The 21,749-nt window shown below is 47.8% G+C and overlaps 1 protein-coding gene across 1 annotated transcript in view; it reads left to right on the top strand.

Moving 5' to 3' along the window:
• LOC131289781 (protein serrate) overlaps positions 1-21,749 on the top strand; it is a 108,663-nt gene that overhangs the window by 17,600 nt on the left and 69,314 nt on the right. The window contains exons 2-3 of the mRNA XM_058319092.1: positions 6,584-6,701; positions 6,851-7,092. Of these exons, the coding sequence (XP_058175075.1) occupies positions 6,584-6,701; positions 6,851-7,092 (360 nt within the window). The remainder of the gene's footprint in view (positions 1-6,583; positions 6,702-6,850; positions 7,093-21,749) is intronic.

Raw genomic sequence — 21,749 nt, 5'->3', positions numbered from 1 at the left:
GTCGACGTTCCACGAGCCGGCTCCATGTGCATGTGCATTCCATTCCGCAGCGTGCACAAAATGTCCGCGTGCTGCAAGTGAACGCCGCCGGACGCGATCGCTTTCAGCAACGGGACCACAAACGTCGGTCGGGTTCGGTTCGCCCTGGGAAGGATTTCGAAAAATTAAACATGAACACGTGTTTCGTCACAGGACAGGCGTGCAGAACACCCTCCCCCTTGCATCTGGCCCTCCTGATTGTTTGTCCGAGCTTGAGCTCTTTCACTTTCGATATTTCATTTCATTCCATTCCGTTTCGGGCTTCGGTTCCATTCCCATTGCGATTGGCGGGCTCACGCACGCACGATTCACAATCAAATGGAAACATACCTGTTCCAATCCCGGGCCCGCGTCCGTCCGCCTCTCGTCGAGGCGAAGGTGTAATAATCGCATCGTTAGCATTCAATAAATATGAAAATTTATTCCCGAACCACGTCCCTTGGCGGGTCCCCTATCGTTGAGCGTCGAGCGCGTTTGCCTCCCATGCCGACGAGCTTAAAGTGTTGCTGATCACACAAGTACCAACACACACACACACACCGCTTGGTCGTGACGAACTGACCCGTAGGTGAGTGGGAAAAATGATGCTAAATTTGACATCTCCCCCGCACCGAACGAACGCAACTGGCCCCGTTTCTCCGCACCATGACGCGGACTCGCGATCCTTTCCCTTTTCTTATTTGCTCGCTCCGTGTTTTTCCCACTGAAGGACCCTTCCCCGTCACAGGGATCCGGCCCAGCCCTAAACTGGTGAGCGCGGCAAGTGCTCGATGTCCAATCAATCAAAATTAACGAATTTTCTACTTTCCTTCGCCGTTCGGCATTTCAATTACAACCCACTCGATCTTTGGGGGGCGCTCGGCGCGTTGCTTATGGGAGCACTTCAGCCTCCCATTGCCAGGCAGTGCTTTCTGCGATCGGCCAAAACTGGCAAACAAATGGGACCCATTCAGTCGTGGCACGAAACGCACGCGCGCGCGAACACAGAAAAAGGCCAGAACCGCTCGATCACTCGACGTGTCGAAGTGATTTGGAAAAAGGGCTGTCTGATGGTCTGTTTGTTTGTTTGTTTGTTTGTTTATTCGTTTGTTTGTTTGCACGTTCACTCACTCACCGGTCTGTTTGCTTGCGAAGGTGTGTGCGCACGCGTGCGCGAGCATAAGTATCTGCGCTTTTTTCCCTACACGAATCGAAGAAGTTATGCTGAAATTCGGCAATCTGTTTAACTTTTTTCCGAAGCACCAACTCGATGCTCAGAGCAAAGAACATCCTACTAAAATATCGTTGGGAACAGCCTAAACCTATGCCCAAAGTAACATGAACCGATGTGATCGACCGCTGTTTGTCACTCAAATAAAGTTCAAAGAAAAAAACATCACACACATACACACGCAGGTACACAAGTCTCAAAATTGGACGAAAAAAGACTCGCCATAAATCTTCAATTAGACATCAGCAGATTCGGCTTCAGTGTGACTTCGGCATGACGTCGCCCGGGAAGCGAACCCCGTTGGGGCGGGCCATAACCGTTTCACACCACAATAAAGCGCGAAGACGAAATACGACACATTCGAATGGATGGGAAACCTCCACCCAAGGGAAATAACTTACCGGAATGGGGAAACCAAAGGCTGCAATCGATCGAACGGGGCAGAAAGGAAGCGAATGTGTTGAATGGAGTGCACTGTGAGTCGGCCGGTCTGGAACCGGATGGACATTTGGTTTTTGTTAAAGTGTTCATCTTACTCGAAAGCAGCCATACCTTCAAAAGAACAACTTGTTTAATTATTTTTTAATCAAATCAAACAATTCGTAAAAAAGACACATTTGCAAATTAACGAAGACTTTCAAATTAAGCAAGGCATGAAACAAGGATATTATTCTTGTCCACAAATAAGGTACTAAAACAGGCTGACATTCTCTAAAGGATGTGAAATCTAATTTCTAAACACAGAATAATTCGTATGTCAATCTTTCTATCAAATTAGAGTTTTTAAAATAAATAATCATATTTGCAACACACTATAATACTTAACATTCTTTGACAAATGTTATTCATTCGTAAATTATAAACTTCAGAAAAGTTGTTTGATCTTGCAGCAATTATAAGGAAGTTTTCAATTTAAATGTTATGTTAATGCTTGTGACTTTTAAGACACTTTGTTTATATTCATTGGGGAAATTTTGTGCGAAGGTTTTTGAGCCACGAATCATGTTGTGCCCACTGGAATAACCATCGAGCCAGCGGAAACCTGATACCAACTTCCGATCAGGTTAGCACTTCGGGCAAAAGGATCGTCCCATTTATATCCGTTTTTTGTCAATAACGAAAATGAAATGCTACCCCAAAGCGGTCCTTCAACAAATCAGGTCGAGTACCGTGTGTGGGAGTCGCATCGCTTTCAAGCCTTCTTATAGCAAAAGGAGCAAAACTTGCATATCTCTCAAGTGACACCAGAGATGATAATGGGCGGCAACGTTTTATTTTAATCAGCTCGATCACACAGTCACGCGGCTAATGTGCCGAATGGATTGCCGATGGATTGAGAACGATCAAGAGGGAAAAAACACTAAGAAAACTATCCCAAATTCGCAAACCCAGAGCTGCATTTGCATTTTGTCATTTGCTGCTGGTGGAGTGGTTGAAACATGATCTGCTGACTTCATGCCATCAGCGTACGACCAGTGATGGGTGCAGGTGGGAGCACCGGGGCGTGACACCAGAAAAGAAAATAAATATCCGATTTGCTACGACCGCTTGACTGTTTTATGTTTTCACGCAATTTCGTCGGCACCGCCAAACGCTTCGTACAGCGCTGCAATGATACGAAATGCACTTTGCATGCATTCCGATGTGTACCGGCGAAATGTGGATGAGAGAAAAGTTAATTTTCCTGCAGCATACGTTGACTCATCTTGTGAAGTCAAAGTTTAGCGAAGCCGCCGAGTGGTTCCCTGCTGACACTGACCACTCGCTAGGTGTAAGTGCCTTCTGGAGGTACACGTTATTACAAGCATCTCCTTGGGTGTGTGATTCTGTGGCCGGATAACCGGGTTTATGAAGTTAGCTGTGAAAGCCGCAGGCCAGTACCATTTCTTAAACGCGTCCAGATCTTGTTCCATTCGAGTTCAGATTTATGGGGTTTGGAAGTTTTCTTCCCTCCAACCCGTGCAGACCACACAATAGAGAACTCACTTACCTCGTCACTGTTTAACGACGTTCCTACCGACGGCCACAACGGCTGACCCTTGACCCGCCCAGTGCTTGGGCAATGACCAGCTGTTGAGGGAGGAATATTTTCTATCGAAATGTTCACCGAGATGGATGAATCTGTTCCGTTCTCGCGAGACTCAACGGACAGTTCTTTCTGGCGGATAGTTAACCTTTACCGGAGGCGGTGGCTACCAGCAAAGCCTGTAAATACCCGGTCATACCACTGACACACGCATACCGTAACGGGCGGACGAGAGGCGGAGAAAGAAGCGTTTGCGTTAATGTAACCAGTATGTTGATTCCCTTTTTCGGAGTCCCGGGTGCCATACATAAACGGCGCAAGCATGGGACAGAATGACTAAGGCGAAAAAACCAGACACCAAGCTCAATCGTTCTGAGTTAACTCGTCATAAAAAGAACCACGCTGGTGGAAGAAAGAAGCAATTTAACGCTTACTTCACTTGATGCGCTTGTCTCCGCGCGGTACGTTTCCGCCTCTGTCTTCGCCCGCCCTGAAGCGCGCTGGTCAACTGGTTTTCGAAGACGCGATGTCGTATCGCGGCCCAGAAGGGAAGCGATTGCGTGACGATTCTGGCTATTGTTGCATGGCCAAGTATCTCGCCTTCTCGCACCAACCACACAGGAAGATATCTCACTCGCTGTCGAGATGCTTCTAATTATGGTTCCTCCCCCTCTCGTGAGCGTACGATCGACTCGCACGTGTGTTATGCTGTGGGAACCCATCTGCTGAGGGGAGGAAATGTCCACAAATGGTTCGGCAGAAACCAGAACTTGTAGCAAGTGAGTCACTGGAACTGAGCTGGTGAATTCTGCTCGACGGTGGTGAGACATTCCACGCACCAATAAAGGTCGGGAGGTACAAGAGGGACGAGAGTCGTAGTTTCCGTTGCCCACCTTCAAGACACAGCCAGCAGCACCTCAACCCCGTGGCTGCAGAAGAAGCCTTTTGGTGAGCGCATCATTTTCGCGTCACTCGAAATTACGTTTCGCCCGAAAGTAATGTCGAAAATTACCCTAAAGCAGAGACGAGAAAATCTCGAAAAACGGACGGCAAATCTCGATCCACAGTTCGGTGTGGAACGAAACGTAAAGCGAACGACAAGAAACTCACCCCAACAAAGAGGGGGGACTGTACTTGCTCCGGAAATCTTCCTACATCGAGTGGAAGGCAAAACATACCAGCTCGCCGTAAACCTCCCATGCTTATGCTGGCATCGGTTGAAGCATTTCGGTAAGATTCGGCTCTGCGGGCGAGGGGGGGGGGGGGGGGGGGGGGGGAAACGCGACGCAGAAGAAAAAACAAACTGCTAACAATCGCAGTTTGTTCACGGAATTTATTATTAATAGCGCAAGAAGTGCTGTGACAATGTTGTTTTCACTCCCGATGGTGACGAAGATCGCGATCGTGAGGGTGACGGTGCGGTGGTTTTCCTTTCCTCCTCCCCGCCGTGGGTTTTGCCCGGAACGGTTTTCTTTTTCCTATTCCGAGGGCTCTTTCCCAGCGGCCTTGAACGAATCGTGAGTTTGGGGTGAAACGGTTCATTTTCATGCTGGAGGTTAGTATTTTTAATTTCGTCAATCATGGTAAATGCAGGCTTCTTATTCGTTTTGCCATGTGGTTTTTCGTCACACGGAGCGACAATGTTCGTGATCGTGAAAAAAAGTTTAGTTAAGCTATAACGTTAAAGATTGTTTCATCGCGTATTTTGTACGTTGGAATGTTTTGTTTCCCGCGGCCCGCAAACGAAACGAAAAATATCAACCAATACGTTGACTGTCCGTCGTACGCAAATGATTGCTCCGGCATCCACCAAAATCGGTCCCCAATGTAGCGACCGGCAGCATCTACGGGGCCGGCGGATGCGTCATTGAAACGTCTACTTTTGTTACCCTTCGCGTGAGCAAACATACCAAGCTGAAACCAAACGAGAAAAGGTTTCCGCGGTGATTTTTTCCCATCGCATTTTGGAGGCAGCAAAAACGTACAAAACAAAGCAAAAAGTAGCAACAAACAAAACGACTGGGGGAGGGGGAGGAGTTTGTGGTGGTTTTAAAATAAGTGGCCCCCTATTCACGGTGCGGCCCGCAACCGAACAACACCGAAATGATCTTTGCGGTAATGAATGCGCGAAATGTAGCATCTTCTCAGGCCCATGCACGATGCTGCAGGTTTTTGTTTGCCCAAATAATGAAGTCATCTGCTGCAGAGCCCGACAGAGATCTCACGGGAGGGCTCGCTGCAGTTGAGGTCGTTTGGTTTCGATCGTCATTGGTTCTTACCTTGGCCAACCTTCGTCAGGGTTTTGCTGGCATTAGTAAGCTAAAACGCTCGCTTTATTGCCACCCATCGTCGTTCGTCCTCCTCAGCCTCACACACGCACACACACACACAAGCATATGAAAATTACATCCTAGGTTCGAATAGGCCTTGTTCCAACGAATCTCCAAGCCAAGCGAACTCTCCTATTTTCGTAAGATCGATTTCTCATAATATACCCCCAATTTTCTAGCGACGACGCAAAACGCGGTTTCAGTTGGTGGTATTTTCGTTCGCTTCTCCTAGACTAGCAATCCATTTTTCGCGTTGTTAGAAAGCATCGCAAGTATAACCCTCTCATCATCCGCTCGTAAAGCTGATTGAGTCTAATATCGGTAATTAATTTGCTAATTAATTGTGCGGTGCGGTAACACACCGTATCCTACCACAGCTGCCAATTTCGATACTTTTCGAAGGTCCACTATATAACTCCATGTGCCGAAGGAGAGGAACAGAAAACCATCCCCCAAATCGCCACCGGAGTATTTACCGAACCACATCGAAACACCGTTTGCAGCGCATGAAACGAGGGCGGGAAAGGCAGGCAGCATGCAGATATGGATCATTACGATCGCTCATTAATAATCACGATACCCATATTCACATACACACACACGCGTGCGAAGCATTCACACATGGCACATAACATAAGCTCGAAGAAACGACGGGCAAACGAGAGAAAATAAAATTAATGTCATTTTTAACAGTCCCGTTGTTTGGCTTCCCGAAAGCGTTTGGTGGGTGGGTGAAACAGGGAGGGCGGAGTGTTCGGATGGGTCCACAATGTAACCGCTGATCTCCTTTTCCTGCTTCACTAAATGTTTTATTGGCGATCATTTTACGGTTTTATTATCGCTATAATCGGTACTGTTGTACCGACTTGACCCCGATGTTCTCGTTCGCTCTTTGGATTTTCGTGTTTCGCCATTTGAAAATGATTTTTTGATTACCAACATTCACTAATTCGTTCTCGTTTCGCCTTCCCCTGCCAGGTATCGTCATCCGGCTTCTTCGAGCTGCAAATACTGGAGATTTCAAACACCAACAGCCATCTACTGTCAGGATACTGCTGCGGTTTGCCACCGGAGAAGCGGCAGACGCAAACGACAGGTAACTCGAGGCGTTCCGGGCCGGCGCATCGGTCTCGGTGGTTTGTGGTTTTCCTTGCCAGCCGCCGCCACCAACACAACAACAATGCTGGACGATGATCGCACTGGGTGTTGTACGGATCTGTTTATTCTTCCTTCGTTCTCCCACAGGATGTCCGGCATGTGCAACGGCGTTCAGTTTGTGCCTCAAGGAGTACCAGGGCACCACGTCCAGTGTCCAACAGCAGCAGCAGCAACTCAAGCAGCCGTCCGCAGCCATCGAACCGCAGGCGTCTGGCCTGTACGGGTGCGCGTTCGGTAACGCCAGCACGCCCGTCCTGGGCGGGTCCAGCTTCGTCCTGACCGACCCGGAAGTCGGTGGCATCACATTACCCTTCACCTTTCGCTGGACGGTGAGTCGCACACAACAACGCATTCCCCGGTTAATTGTTTCGCTTTGCGAATATTTCATGTGCGTTTCAGCTCGGGTTCGTCGCTTGCGCTACATACTGCGTGCATCGAAGTCATTTGTTTCGGGCACTGGTAGAAAACGCCCGAAAACGGTGTTTTTTCGTGTTTTGATTTGAAAGCACCTTCGAAACGTATTTTTAAAGCTGCGATAAAATGTAACCGCATTTCAACGGTCCACCTGTACCTCGGAGATCGATGTTTCCGATAATTACTTTACGATAAAACTGCTTACTTCGCGTGTCGTTTGGTCGTTAGTCATTGCAACATTTCGCGATGGGGCCACTACCAATCCTTAACAAACTCGGGGGAGGTAAAAACTGACAGTATCAGAACGAATCCAAGCGCTGGACTTTTGCTGGACTTCGCACCACCCCAGAACCCCGGGAAGATGTCGATTAAACGAGCCAGCAAGCGATAAGATGGTTTTAAGTATCGCTGACATATCGTCCGTGTAAACGTACACCTTACATTTTTAAGCTCTCCTTCTTTCGATCGTGGAGTTCCTCCCAGCTCTCAGGGCCTTCTACCATGCCCTTTTGCCAGCGTGAATCATGTTGCTCGAACCTTCGCACACGAGCCATGGGAAGGGATGTGTTTCTTTATTTTTTTCGCGCACACAAGCGCACGGGGTTGAGCTGCATTTCGCGCGTGGTCGTGTAGGAAGAGGTGAAGGATTTCAGTTTTTCTCACCACCCCACTCACCCCCACCAGTTCGGTTTTGCATGCAGTTTCACAGCTCACAGACACAACCACCAGGGACCACCCATGCACTTTGGCCCACCGCTCGATCGCTGAATTACATCGGATTGCATGCGTCTCCGGTACCCTGTACTTCCGTAACACCCTTCTCTCCCGAATCCGTTCGAGCATCGTATTACCGCGAGCAGCAACACGCAAAGACGCCAAGACGGCCGTACCGTTTATGAAACACTCAATAACTATAATGAAAATATCTTGCATACTTTGTCAATATTAATCATAATCGTTTGTCGTAGATGGTCTTGAGCCCGGGTAAGCTGCCTTCGGTCGCTACACCTGGGAGTTCGCGGGGGAGCGGGCTGTGTGCCGGTTGCGATGTAAAGTATTGTTAATTTAACAGTTTAGCGGCAGATTTTTCCCATATGCCGTGCTTGGTTAGCGATTTTTTTCCTATATTTCTGCCCGAGATTGAACTCCTGCACACTCGTTTTTCCCTTTTCTGGCTTCATTTGCTTCGGCTGGAAATGGTGCTAGCTGCTAGTCCCCCCCCCCTCCCGCCACCCTTCCTCTCCTGCGCCCAACGCGGCGGCAGGGAGAATCTTTCGCAGTGCATTAAAATTGACTCGTTTCACGTCGACTTGCTTCGAACGAATCGCGCCCGCACTCGGCCCGAGTACTCCCTGTAAATGTCGATCGTCGACTGTCTTCCACTCGATATGGCGCATAAGCACCCAGCACACTGCTCCTTCAACCCAAGTCGCACCGAAGTAGATTACGGATCAGCCTATTTTCTGCACACCGTGTACCGCAAGTCTCAATCATCGCTGCCCGGCTGAAGTCGCACTGTCCAGATTGATTCGACGTCAGCATACGCATGAGCATAATGCAGCATACGGTGCATACCGTCGTACGATGTGCCATAAATTCCGCACTGTATCAGTGACGTGCTCCGAAAGCGGGCCCGGATGGTGGATTTTCTCCTGGCAGCAACTCGGCCCCGAGTCGAGTTAATCAGCATACTTGTGCGAACCTCACGAGAGCGTACGCGGAAAGCGGGTTGAGCGTTTATGCAGCCCCCGGACCCTTTGGCCGTGGGTTCTCGTTTCGCAGGAATTCAATTCAAATTTTTCATTTGCCCATTTTCGGACGCACTATTGCTTGATTTTGGATTGGAATCCGATTGAATTCAAATTAGATGCTCGTACTTACGACACGTTAGCGAGGAACGCTCGGAACCCGGTCACCGGGCCTCCCCCCCGTGGCCCGGGAGCACCTCCTGTGTGGCCGGGCGATGAAAATGGACCGTGATTGATGTTGACGCTGTGCACTGTGTTTTGTTGGTTCCTACTTCGCCTATCTTCCCTTGCTCCGGATGGCCCTTGGCGTGACACCTTCTGACATCGGGAGAAATGACACCACAACGGGTCAATTTAAATCGAAGCAAACGATCAGCGGTTCTTCGGTCGGGTTAGTGGCTTCCTATCCTGAGAACCGAAACGCGGCAGAACGCTCCTTATAGGGGTTTGGCAAAAAAAAAGCTAGCCGTAATAAATAGGCTTGTGATCTTTCGGGTGAGCGCTTTAAAGAAAAACACTACGCAACCGAAATTCGCTCGGATGCGAACGCTTTGCAGCCAAATCGTTTTTCATTTAATTTAAAGCTCTCCCCGGTGCTGCATAATTTGTTGTGACATGGAACAAAACATCCTAAAACTGTTGGGAGAAAATCACGCAAAAACATCCCGCGCTAAGAACACCCGATCGGCGCATTCGGTTGCACGAAAGGTCTCTATGCCGGGCTAACATTTGATGCTGCACGAAAACTGTAATCAGCTCTGCTCCATCAACCATCCTCATCGTCATCGTGCTCATTATCATCATCATCATCATCATCGCCACCGCGGTACCCATCGGTGGACTTCGGTGCAGTTCTGTTCTGTTGATCCGCATAGACGACGGATCGAAAAAAAAGGTGATCCACCTTTTTTCCGTCTCTCTGGAGGTGGAATAAAAAGCCAGCTAAACCTTTTGAAAGGGAAGGATAATCGGTGGTTCGCGATCGCTCTTATTAATTTCCCGAGACACTCGCCTCGGATGGCTGACCTGGACGCGATCGCCGGCGTGATGGACGGCCCGGGCCGGTGGGCCGTAAAATTAAACCGAACTCGCGTTGCATGACTCAAGCGAGCTGCGGAAAACCAGCTAGGAGTCCTCTCCTTCGCGATTTCCTCGGTCGAGACGGTGGAGGAATATGGAGAAAAGGAACCGAACGTAACTAATTTACCTTTCCTCTCGCTCGCTCAATTCGATCACTCGTTTTGATACACCTCAAGCAACACTACTGGCTTTTACCTGGCTGAACGAAATTTGCAACATGGACAAACAACAGAAGCACCCGCCGGAATGCACCGCAGATTCCGCTCGGCCCAAAAGTTCGTGCCAATGCACCAGCGTTGATTTCTAAGCCCGCAACCAAGATTGAAACAAAAGCGTTGGATGTTCAACCGACTCGAAGCCAGGTGGACCGAGCATATTTTATGCAACTATATTTCATGCCTCCAAACTCCACCCTCCGGCGATTTATCTTCCGTTCTCTCACGCCCTCAGCCCAGTTTCTTCGTCGCTGTCCCGTCTCGATGTGCCAATTTGTGGCTGATGTTGGAAGGTGCCGCTTGTTTGATGGCGGTGGCACTATTGGCATTTTTCGCTTTACCATGTCGTTGTTTTCTTGGATTCCTGTGCTGACAAAAAAAGATGCATGATTTATGCGCGCGGCCAGCCAAACGGACCCCGATTGTGCCGTTGTCGATCTAGCGGCACCACAAATCCGCGGAACTCGTTGATTGTAATTAGAGAGATAGCAAAAACTGCAAAACTCTCAAATAAGGCATGAACCGTTCAGCCAGCGAGGAAAACTGGCACATGGAGAAAGATTGAAACAAGCTGAGGGGAAAAAAGCAACCATTCAAGAGACATCATTTTGTTCCGCCAGCATCTTCCCGCCTACCAAGCTATTCTTTCAGCAAAACTAATAGCCCAGGGAAATTGCAACGGATAAACGATTGGGCTAAACGCTTCCCAAGATTGTAGGTGGGAGCTTTAAAAAATGTAATAACAACACGGGCGATCTGTATCAACATCAACAGCGAGCGGGGTTTCTTTTTCCCTCTCAATCTAGATCGATGATTGTGTCGGGCTCGTTCGGGAGAGTGTGTGCTTTTTATCCCTCCTGTTTTTAATATCTATTATACTTTTCGCGATAAACGATCGTTGCTGACATCTCAATTTCCATCGGGAAAACAAAAACGCGAACTATTTTGCCCGCCGCAGCAGATCGGTTTGGCGTTTGATCGGTTAATTAAATGGGCTGCTTACCCTCGTGCCGTTGGTGGGCGCCTGCTGACTAAACAACCACCCGGGTAATCGATTGTGCAAAACCACATACTTGTGGCGACACAACAACAAAAACTCTCCCTGCCGTCTTGAAACGCAGGAGGTTTCCTTCGTGCCGAGATCGCGGAAGATCGCCCGATAAACACAGGAGCACTTTCAAGACCCGTTAGAGCGTGCCCGATTTGTGGTTGGGGACATATTTAAACGAGATATTTCTATTAACCTTATGCTCCCGTGCGGAAGTCGGGTTAGTTTTTCTATATTTTTTGCATTTGCTTTTCGTGCGTTTTCTTTTTGTTTTGCTTCATTGCATTTCATCACTTCAAGGAAGGTGATTATAGGGCTCTTTCTACTATAAAAAAAAACCCTTGTCAAAGCGATGGAACTGCCTTGATAAGCATTTGTCACATCGTTACACCAGTTTTGCACGGTGAAAAAATGCATCCAGCAATGGACGCCCGTCGGAAGGATCCCGGTGACTAATGCTTTTCTCCGTTTACCTATAATCCTTTATGCGTCATCGTTCGCTCCTCGGTATCAGCGCCATCTTCTGTCGCTGGGAACGGACGGGTGCGCACGGAATTGATGGATTGGTTTTCAAAGTCATCCGATCGATAATGACCCAAGATCGGAGATCCATCAAAGCTCAAATCGATTCGCTACTGCGCATTCGCAACCTGAACCCTTGCTTCTTCGGTGGCACCGTTGGAAGTCGAACGTTCACAAAAGCGTCGGTCAATATATAACAATTCAATTCTTTCTTAATTTGGGCAATATTTCATGTATATTGGGCAGGTCCCAGGAGACGATCCGGAGGGCGCGGGGGCCAAACAATGAAAAAATCATCAAATTGATTTTAATAAGAGTTTTACGGCCGCAACTTGGCGTCGCTTCTGTCTTGCGCTCCTGCGAAAAGGGATAAAAGGCGCAAAATAAAGACACACCAGTGGTGGATTTTGGAGCGAATCATTTTGTTAACTGCACATATTTAAACTGCACTCTCATTACCATATAATGGACTGCACGGGCGGGATGGCTCGTCGAGTGGCAGTTTCCCTTTCGGTGAGAAAAATTGGCCGTGGAAACCGTTAAAGTAAGAGAATAAATAATGCATATTTATATACTCCATAATACGACTTGCGCTTTGCGGAACGAGTTCGGATGGCGTGTAGCCGAATTTGAGGGTGAACGTTTCCGGTTGATAAAAGGTTTCTCCTCCAGGTCCCTTTCGGGTGTTAAGCTAGCAAGCAGGCGAAAGAATTCGCAACGCTTTTTCTACCTTCATCCTTTCCATTTCATCAACCGAAAGGCTATTCGCCCGCTTGGCAGCCAAAAAAATTGTATCAAACATTGCGGAAAGTGAACAAATCCGGTAGATTCTTTTCTCTTCACCGTCGCTTTCTGGCGTTGAATTTTAAGGTAAAAAAGATTTGCGAGGACGTCAAGTGCGGCCGTACGCTTCCAAGAGGCATGCCGAGGATTCTCCCAGGGGTGGCGAAAAATAAATCGACAAAACCCCAAAAATTCTCATGCAGATAAAGCTCGGCCCGCGTGTGGACCGAATGTGAGAAGCAACGAGAACCGAAGGAGAATCACAAAAGGCGACACAAAGCAAGGAGTGGAAGAATTGACCAACAATATACAAATACAAAAATGGCGAAAAAGAAAACCCATTGAGGAAGGGAAAAGGAAAATGGTGGTAATGGTGGGGAAAAATGGGAAAGGAATGGGAAAGAAGCGAAACATTTCATCTCATTAAAATTCCTCACAGTTGAAATATATCGCCACGGTGTGCAGTGTTCGAATCCCGCGAATCCTTTCCGAATCCGTATTTCCACACGCGTTCGAAGTTCTTGTACGAGTGAGAGTCCAGGATCGTGGTAGGATCTGAAAAAATGTTTCCGCTTCCAATATCAATCGCTTCACGTTTCATCCTTTCGTTAAGAGTATCACTTGATCGCTAAAAGCAATTTCGAATCAAGAGATGGAAGGAAGGCATTTACCAGCCACCTTAAGGAAATTCATGAAAGTGATGCAGTGACTTGTCCTAAAGAGTCCTTTAGCATTGAAATAACTATAGTATTTGACGATACTGATAGTAACTGTGGAATATATTTTACAAATTTGTTCATGAAGACATTGAGGATCTTGTTTTGTTTGCTTAAAACAAGTAAATAATACAAATCCTTCCCATTGTCAACATCATTGTCGAACTAAATATATACCATCTTAAAGCAAATGATACAATTACCAAAAATAAATGCCTTACTACAAATACAATGACAACTCAAAAATAATTTAACACATAAACTTAAAATAGTTTGAATCAGAATAAAGTTTTTCATAACACAGTACATTTTATAAAATTTATAGAATATCGAAAAGCATGTGACAAATAGCATTGATACGAAGAATAGAGAGTATTTATGTTGAGAAGACTCCATTATTTTTACTGTATATTACAGCAACATATTTTCGTCAAGAGTAAATGATAACTAACTTTAATTGAATCTTCAGTTTTTCCTGAATAGATTTGCTTCAACTGTTTTATTCCGTACATCTCTCGAAAGATATATATTCAAAGAGAGGCTAGAAATGGGTGAGGGTGAGGTCGGTAAAAACGGCCCAGTAAGAGTCATAACTTACCACCCATTTAATGCTTTCCCGCGCAAACGAACGGGAAAAACATTAAAGCTCATCCCGCACCGATCGGCTTGACCGCTTGGCCTCACGAAAAACCGTTTCACGGAAACTGTCGTCGTCTGCCCGATTCCGTTCGACGGCTGAGGGTAAGCGAGCGAAGGTGGAAAAGGCCGGACCGTATCCTAGCATCCTCCGTTCTGGAAGCGATCGGGTGAGCAGGGATTATTAGATCTATCAGTGTTATTATCCAATATCTGCGCTTCAGCTTCAGTAAAACTGGTCTCGTGATTTCCACGACTCGAACCGCCAGTTTTAAGGGGATTTTTTTTTCTTTTACTCGACACGAAACTCGAAGGCGATCGAGCTGGCTATTCCGATGATGACCAACGACCGCTCCACCGGGGGGTACCGAAGCTGTCCCACCCGGAGAAGGAAGTATGGGGAGCTCAATGGGGTAGGAAAAGATATAAACGGGAACGAGAAAGTAAATGTTATTACCATTTCATTGTATCGTCCATTATTTATGATTTTATAAATGGAACAAAAAGCAATTGAAAATGGCTGCCGCTAGGAGGGGGAGGGTAGGACTGGGCCGGGATTTCGGCGGGGTTCGCGATCTTGCAATCTCGTCCCATCCCGGGCCAACTTCTGCAGCAGCTACAGCAGAAGCAGCAGCAGCAAATATCCGCACCGTGGATAAATCATCCCGATCCGCGAATGCGCACAGCCGGAAACGAAATCGATATTTTATAAATGTATGAAATAACCCGCGCGGATGCACCGGCCCTAACCTCACGATTTCCCTACACCCGCCGGTCCCTCGACTGGCCGATGGGGTCGAGATCTGCCGGCACGGAAGAGCCCGATACTGTGTGCATTTCAAGCACAACTTGCCGATCACTCGAGAGATGCAAGAGACGCTGGGGAAAAGAATGCGCTTAGTGGGGCGCATCGAAACCGATTTAAAGACCGCTCACAAACTGGGCACACAAAACGATGATCGCTTTCCCTCCCGATCGTGTATGTGTGTCTTATTTTTTATCCAATATGTTATTCGGGTCGGGCTGAAGACAAGCAAGAAAAACAAAAATACTGAAAGCCAGAAATGAAGGTTATCAGATTGCTTACGTTATCGATTACACCGTTTCGCGCGATGTGTTAACGCCGAGACATGTGAAAGGACGATACTGGGTTGGTTGTGTACATTTACGCCCGCCCCTACGTCTCACCTTCCCCGTAGACGAATGATTCCAGAGGGAAAAATATCGTATCACAATCGAGCACGTACGATCCAACGTGAATGCGGACAAATATGTGCAGCAGGAAGCTCACAACTGGCAAGTAGTGACTGTCCTCTGGCCACTGATCAACTTCTGCCAACACAAACATACACACACACACACACACAAACGTGATCGATCGGCAGTGCGGTGGCAACATAATTGTTTGCCCAGTGCGGGTCAAGTTAGAAAACACTCGCATACCCACGGCCGGTCAAATGCACCGGAGTTTTTCCGCTTTTGTTTTTTCCGCCCCTCGGGCAACTTTCATTCCTGCCCGGCAGGTGCCGATATGATAGCGCCGTCTTGTCGCGCCGATAAACTGCCCCCTTCTCCTTTCCCGTTCCATTTTCCGATCAAATGGCGTTCGACGGAGCATAATTTTATCACATCACGGCGTGCAATGTTTAATTGCTTTTTTCTCTCCTTTCATGCATCGCTCACACTCGATCCCCCTCCCTCTATCTTCTTCTCTCTTACTCGGCCTGTAGCAGCTGCGAATGGAGGAATGTAAGCCACCGTGGAGCAACCTAGAGGGAGATATAAATTAAAGATGAATCTGTATTTTTCTCGTCCCTATCGCCTGATACGTTTTTTTGCGCTTTGCCTCACTCCTTTATTTCAATTGGCTTGCGTTTTATCGCGTGAACAACTGGAAAGTATTATTGACGGTCGCTATCTCGGGCACAGGAAAAACACGCCCGGGAAGTCGATCGGTTGAGCCCGTATCACATTTCACTGTAACTTGTGATGGCATCCGCTGCGGCAGAGGAACTGGCGGAAAGGTGGTTAATTTAAAATATAAAATAATCGAAACAGTACTGTACGATAAAAATATGCCCAGGGCTCACCTGAAAGGCATGAAGTTACTGCGGTACAATCCAGTTGCTTGTTTGAGGTTTTGAACGCTTTTTGATAAAGCAAATTTTTTGAATTGTAAATATTTATTCAAAAAATAATTCGGTGAAGATACAAATGACATAAAAATTGCAAAGAAATCACGAATTGATTCAACATTTTAATCTCAAAGTTAATGAGCGCCTTTATTTGGTGTGAAAAGGTAACCTTTATGGAATCTGAAACCTTTGTTTTTAAATTGATAATTGTTACCGTAGTCTTAAATTTGAATATTTATGCGCTGGCAAAGAAAGGTTTGGCGATTTTGATTTCTGTGAATTATTTTTGATGTTTTATTTAAGCTTTTCTGATTTATTCTCAAGAAAAATATTACTTTTAAATACTACAGACATCGTGTGTTGAGCTGAGTGTGGGTGCTCAGCTAAGATCTAACTTTAAAGTTGTCCTTAAAAGATGCAGTGAAAGTTTTTCAAATTCCCATATTTCCAATCTCGCGTGTATAACATTATTAATAAAACCGAACGGGGATAATTGAGCTTACACGGCGAAAGGTGCACCGGCTGAATCGGCATTGATGTCACTTGGAAAATTCGTACCGAAAGCCCACACGATCATTTCTGCACTGCACAAGGACGGCGAGCGTTTCTAACCTTCCAATCGTTGGCCGATTCTCTACCAACCGATCGAGAAACGCTTTCTCATTGATTTGCTTTAATTGGGGATTTTGACGGTTATGATTAAGTTAGCGATTGTCCAAAGTGACAGCTGTCAATCAGGGTGGCTCGACCGGCGGGTTCGGTTTCGTTTTTGTTTTCCTATACGGGAAGCTACATGGATCCCGAACGCCCAACCACGCACATGAACACATAGGAAAATGCGCCGACGAAAAGGAAAAGACGAAACGTCGGTCGATCGGCCGGTCTAGTTCTAAGGAAGGGTGGGCGTTGCAATCGATTGAGCCAACACAACACGGTAAAAACGGTCTGCAAACTCTACCAACCCTTGATTTCCACTCGAAAAAGCCACCGCTTTTCACTTTTTTTCTGGTGCGTTGCAAGATGGGAGCAGCAATTACAGGGTTTTCAAAATCAATATCTCACACGTCAATCACGACGCATGGAGTTTGTTCGGTGTATTTGTTTGTGCTGCTTATTGCTGCTTTTTTTCAACTCATCCCATTTTGCCTGGCGTGAGAGCCAATGCTCCACAGCTTGAAGTCGAAAGGTATCGGGAGTTGCACGGAGTAGCCTAATCTCCGCCAAAAGGTTCCTACAAAAAAAAGCTCTGGCCTTTCCTCGCAGCTCAATTGGTGTGTTTGCGCTTCCCGATCGAGGGATTCACTCGACAGAAACCGGAGGGTAGAGGGAAAGTGATTTTTATCAACAACGACGTCTGTTCGGTCGGGCTCATTCAAATGTTGCGCGTTCCGGTTGCATGTCGGGATGAGGATTTTTAATTAAACCGAAAACACCGAAACGACGCCAAACGAAGGGGAAAATTCCTTCCCGTAGGACGGAAGGATCATGCGGTGTTGCACACGCAAGCCTTCCATGCAACCACCCTACTCCCTCCTTGCCTGCCCTGCACACTCCGTACACAATGGGGTTCGCTTTCGATTGGTTCGGTCTGATTTGTAGTCGTTGGCGCGTTTGCGTGTTCCATATTGATTCACAATTCAGTTCACAAAACACCGACCGGTCGGCGGATGGAAGTTGGAAGCTGCGGGACCCAACTGTTCATCATCAAAGACAGTCGACGTCCTCGTCGTCGTCGTCGTCGTTCGCTCGTCGTCGTCTTCTGATTGACTGACATGCGAACGGGAGTTTTGCCAGGTTCGGCTCGAGGTTGGGAGGAAAAGCGAGCTTTCGGATATTTTGTACAAATGGCGCACGGGGAATGGGTTCGTTGCCTCATTTCCTGCCGATCGGGAGTCTGCAAATCATCGCCTCAAAACACCGACCGTCGGTTTGAATGCTGCCTTGATGCTCAAGTGAAAGAAGTAATGCCAGCGCGAGTGTGAGAAAGGTCCTGTCGCTTCGGTTTGCTTGAAAGAAGATAAAAAAAAATCCTCGGTGCTACTCAAGATGTGCATTCAAACGGGCTCGATCTCCTCCAACATCCCCACCAACAGGTAGCAGTGACTTCGGCTCCATTCGATTATCGTTTCTGTGTCCTCGGTGGCAAACGGTTCTCATTCCGTCGCATACCGATCTTTCTCGCTGCGTTGAAAATCGACCGAAGACGACGACGACGACGACGTGTTGTCGAGTCCCCTTGCGTGCGCGCCACACACTCACACCCTTCCCCGAACGGCATCATCCCTCCTCCCCCGTCAAAGGGGTAAAATTTCGGAGGAAAAACCGAATAAATTAACTCGATTCACTTAATTGGCTTCAATTTAATGCTCTTAACCTGCCCGATGAGCGGCAGGCTGGCAAGTGGAAGGTACAAGAACGCTCTCAAACAGCGGTGACAGAAGCCAGGCCAGCACAAAAAGCTCCGAAAGGGGAAATAAAATACCGAAAACGAAAACCAATACTAATCAATTTGAAATATTTCCTCCGCACATTACGGGGGCCGAGACCTGGTTTGATCCTGGTTTATTTCAGTTCCCCGTGTTCCGTCCGCGCGGCCACACGCAGCAACCGTTTCTCGATCTCCGCGAGTACGGCAAGGAAAAGTGATGACACTCGGGTGAGCCCCAAAGGAAATGCCAAAAAAGCGATCCTCACACTTTTACTTCCAACTCGTTTGGGTTCGTTTCGTTTCCCGTCGTTTAAGTTCTTTGGTATGTTTCTTAGAAGTTGTATCTTTAGTAGAGCTTGTATGTTTGTCGTTGTGTTTCTGTTTGCTGTCCGCTAATGACATCCGTTTTAATTATCCTTTTCCCACCGAGTCACCATTTTCGGACACTTAATAATAGCGATGTCAACGGAAGTTGTAATGCCCAGTGGGTTAGTTTTGAATATTTGGTCCCAGGAGACATAACAGGTATTGTGCAATTTATCTTAACAAGATAGAAATTGACCATGGAACGAGCATAAATTCGAATACTTGGAGATTTACATTTCTTGTTGAATATTGAATTAAAAATATTAATGAGATAAAAATGAGAACTCAAATTTAACTACTTCTTTTGGTCTAATTAAAACATACATTGCAAGTGACGATAAACATTTCAGGCAACGTTTTTTTTTTGTTCTGTTACATTCGCTAATAAAAATTTAGGTCAAATGCATTGCACGACCCCATGATCATAAAGAGCCGCATTACAACATTGCATGCAAAAAAGCAAGACAAGCCAAATCCCGACCCAGACTGACCATGAAGATGTTACAGAAATATGGACCGGTTTCCTGCCCCCCAAACACCGCTAACCCGCCCCACCCGGGCGCAACCGAAGTGTGTGTGAAAGAGTGAGAAGAGCGACCCCCGAACGGAAGAAGCAATACTGAACCGTGTTATTATATTTTATGGCATGTTTTGGTTGTTCGGGTTTCGGTTGGACCGTTCCCTCGGCCGCCTCTGCCGATGGGGGAAGCCGTTTTGTTTGCACCCGAACGGGTTACACGTGCATTTCTGTGTTTTCAGTTTTGCTACATTCAATTGTTTACCCGAGGGCTGCCTTTTTGTTTCCGCCCGACCCTTTTTCTTCGTCCGACCGGGGGGAAAACAACACACCGGGGCCATGGTATGGAAGAAAACAGAAACACATAACAACAAACGATATCTGTAGCACTTGCAAGGCATCGTCGTCGCCGTCGTCGTCGTTGTCGTCGTGCTCCCCGGATGGATTCTGATTGTTTTCCCTGTCCCGCACGACACAACCGCTTTGTGATAGCGGACAGGGATTGTCCGTTTTTCCATTCGGATTCGTTTTGTCGATCCCGGTGCCAGTTGCAGTTCTTTTGTGTCTCCGCCGATTCCGCCACCGCAAAAGCCGCGACTCGAGCTGGAGCACTACCCCTGTGTTTTTTTTTTTTTTTTGTTCTCAGTCGGACCCTTTTTCCCCGGGAAACCGAAACGGGGGAAACCGGGATCTCCCTGGCCAATCGTTTGTAGTTCGTGAGGGCGAGCAGCATTCTGCCGAGCGGGAAAACTTTTACCAACTGCTTTCCAGCTGCATGCACACACCTAGGGCAGGGAGACGGGGTGGAGGCTGGGAGCAGAAGTTCGGGCAGCGATTAAAAGAAATTTATTTTCCCATCATCCGAACCGCGAGACTGAACTGAACCCGAGCCGAGGGGCCCTTCAAAACCCCGGTAGAACAAACGATCGACCCCGGAAAGAATGGTTTCCTGAGGCCAGAAAGGGGAGGGGAGGGGAGGGGAGGAGGAGTTGAATTTCGTTACTTTTCGGAGTGTGGTTGCACGTTTGGGGCCCGGCGAGATGTATTGATCTGACACGGGCATGAAGAATGATGAAAGGATACGGCAGCGATCGGACTGGAGGATGAAAAGAAGAAGAACTCCTTCTGGCTTCCTCGTGGCCAGAGATTCCCCGAGAGGTCGCGCTGGAGTTGCTACTTTACGGTGTTCTCTGGTAGTTTTCGCGCAGCATTTCCCTAAGCCCCGGCTCGGTCCCAGCTGACAGTTTTCTTTCCGCACATGCCAGCGCCTGGAAAACCGTTTTGAACGATGACGATTGCCCTCTCCCGGGGATCGTTCCTTTTTGATGTGCTGCTGTTGGTGGATCGTGCGGTCGCAGTTGTAGTCGGAGCCTCTGCGCAAGCAACTTACAACACGGGCCACACCGTGGCACCGAGGGCAGCGATCACGAACAACACGTCCTCCCGGATGAACAACGTGGGCTACCTTTGAACCCGCACGAACCACCCGGCACGAGAATGAGAACATCCGTCCATTTCCCTTACGTGTGTGATGTGTTCCTGCATTCCCCAACCCCCGGTGACGCTCCGGGGAACCGCCCGGCGGCACAAAGGCCATGCGCAATCGCAAGTGTTTTGCTTCGCTCCTTCCGCTGAAGTACGCGCCCCTGCATCGCTCCACCCGGGAGGAGAAGATACCGCTGGAGTTGGGGATCCACCTCCGACACGGCAGAGGTTGGCACCGATCGTGCATATTCATGAGCTCTAGCACGCGGAGGTGTTTAGAAGTAGCGCCGCCCGGTCGGGACCCTTGCCGGGGAAGCCGTTGCATTTGCATTCTCTTCCGTGCGGAGATCCTTTCGTCGATCGCGCTCTGTCGACCGACACCACGGAGTTGTGTGGCAGGTTGGTTACACCGACCCAAATGGTTTTGCCCGACCATAAAAGGGAGCCTCTGATCTGACTGCCGAGCCGATCCGTTACTCGACTCCCGATTCCAGAACGTGGCTCAAGTTAAGTTGAACTTAAAAAACAGCTTCCTTACAGTTCACTGCCAAACTGAATAGAAGGAACCAAACGCAGGAAAGGGTACATAAATGAAGAGTCCATAAACACCGGCTACGAGAGGAACTTGACGGTGAGTCGGAGTGAGTAAATCAGAAAGCCAATTATTCCTCCTTCCGTCGGACGGAGCTTAGGAGACGGACGGGTTTGGACTTGGCGAATCGAAACAGCAATTCTCACGATCCGGTAAGGATCATTAAGTATTCATGATATCACGCAGAAAGAGCGAGCGAGAAGGAAGACAAACCACACTGGCACACGCATCTTCACTGCAGCTACCAGAAAGCACAGATCATCATCTCCTGCCAAGTGGTTTTGGTTGCGACTCTCGCAAA

Source organism: Anopheles ziemanni, chromosome 3, assembly GCF_943734765.1.
Source record: "Anopheles ziemanni chromosome 3, idAnoZiCoDA_A2_x.2, whole genome shotgun sequence".
Lineage (NCBI taxonomy): Eukaryota > Metazoa > Arthropoda > Insecta > Diptera > Culicidae > Anopheles > Anopheles ziemanni.
The sequence above is the reverse complement of the archived record's forward strand: the minus strand, read 5'-3'. Positions and strand labels throughout refer to the sequence as shown.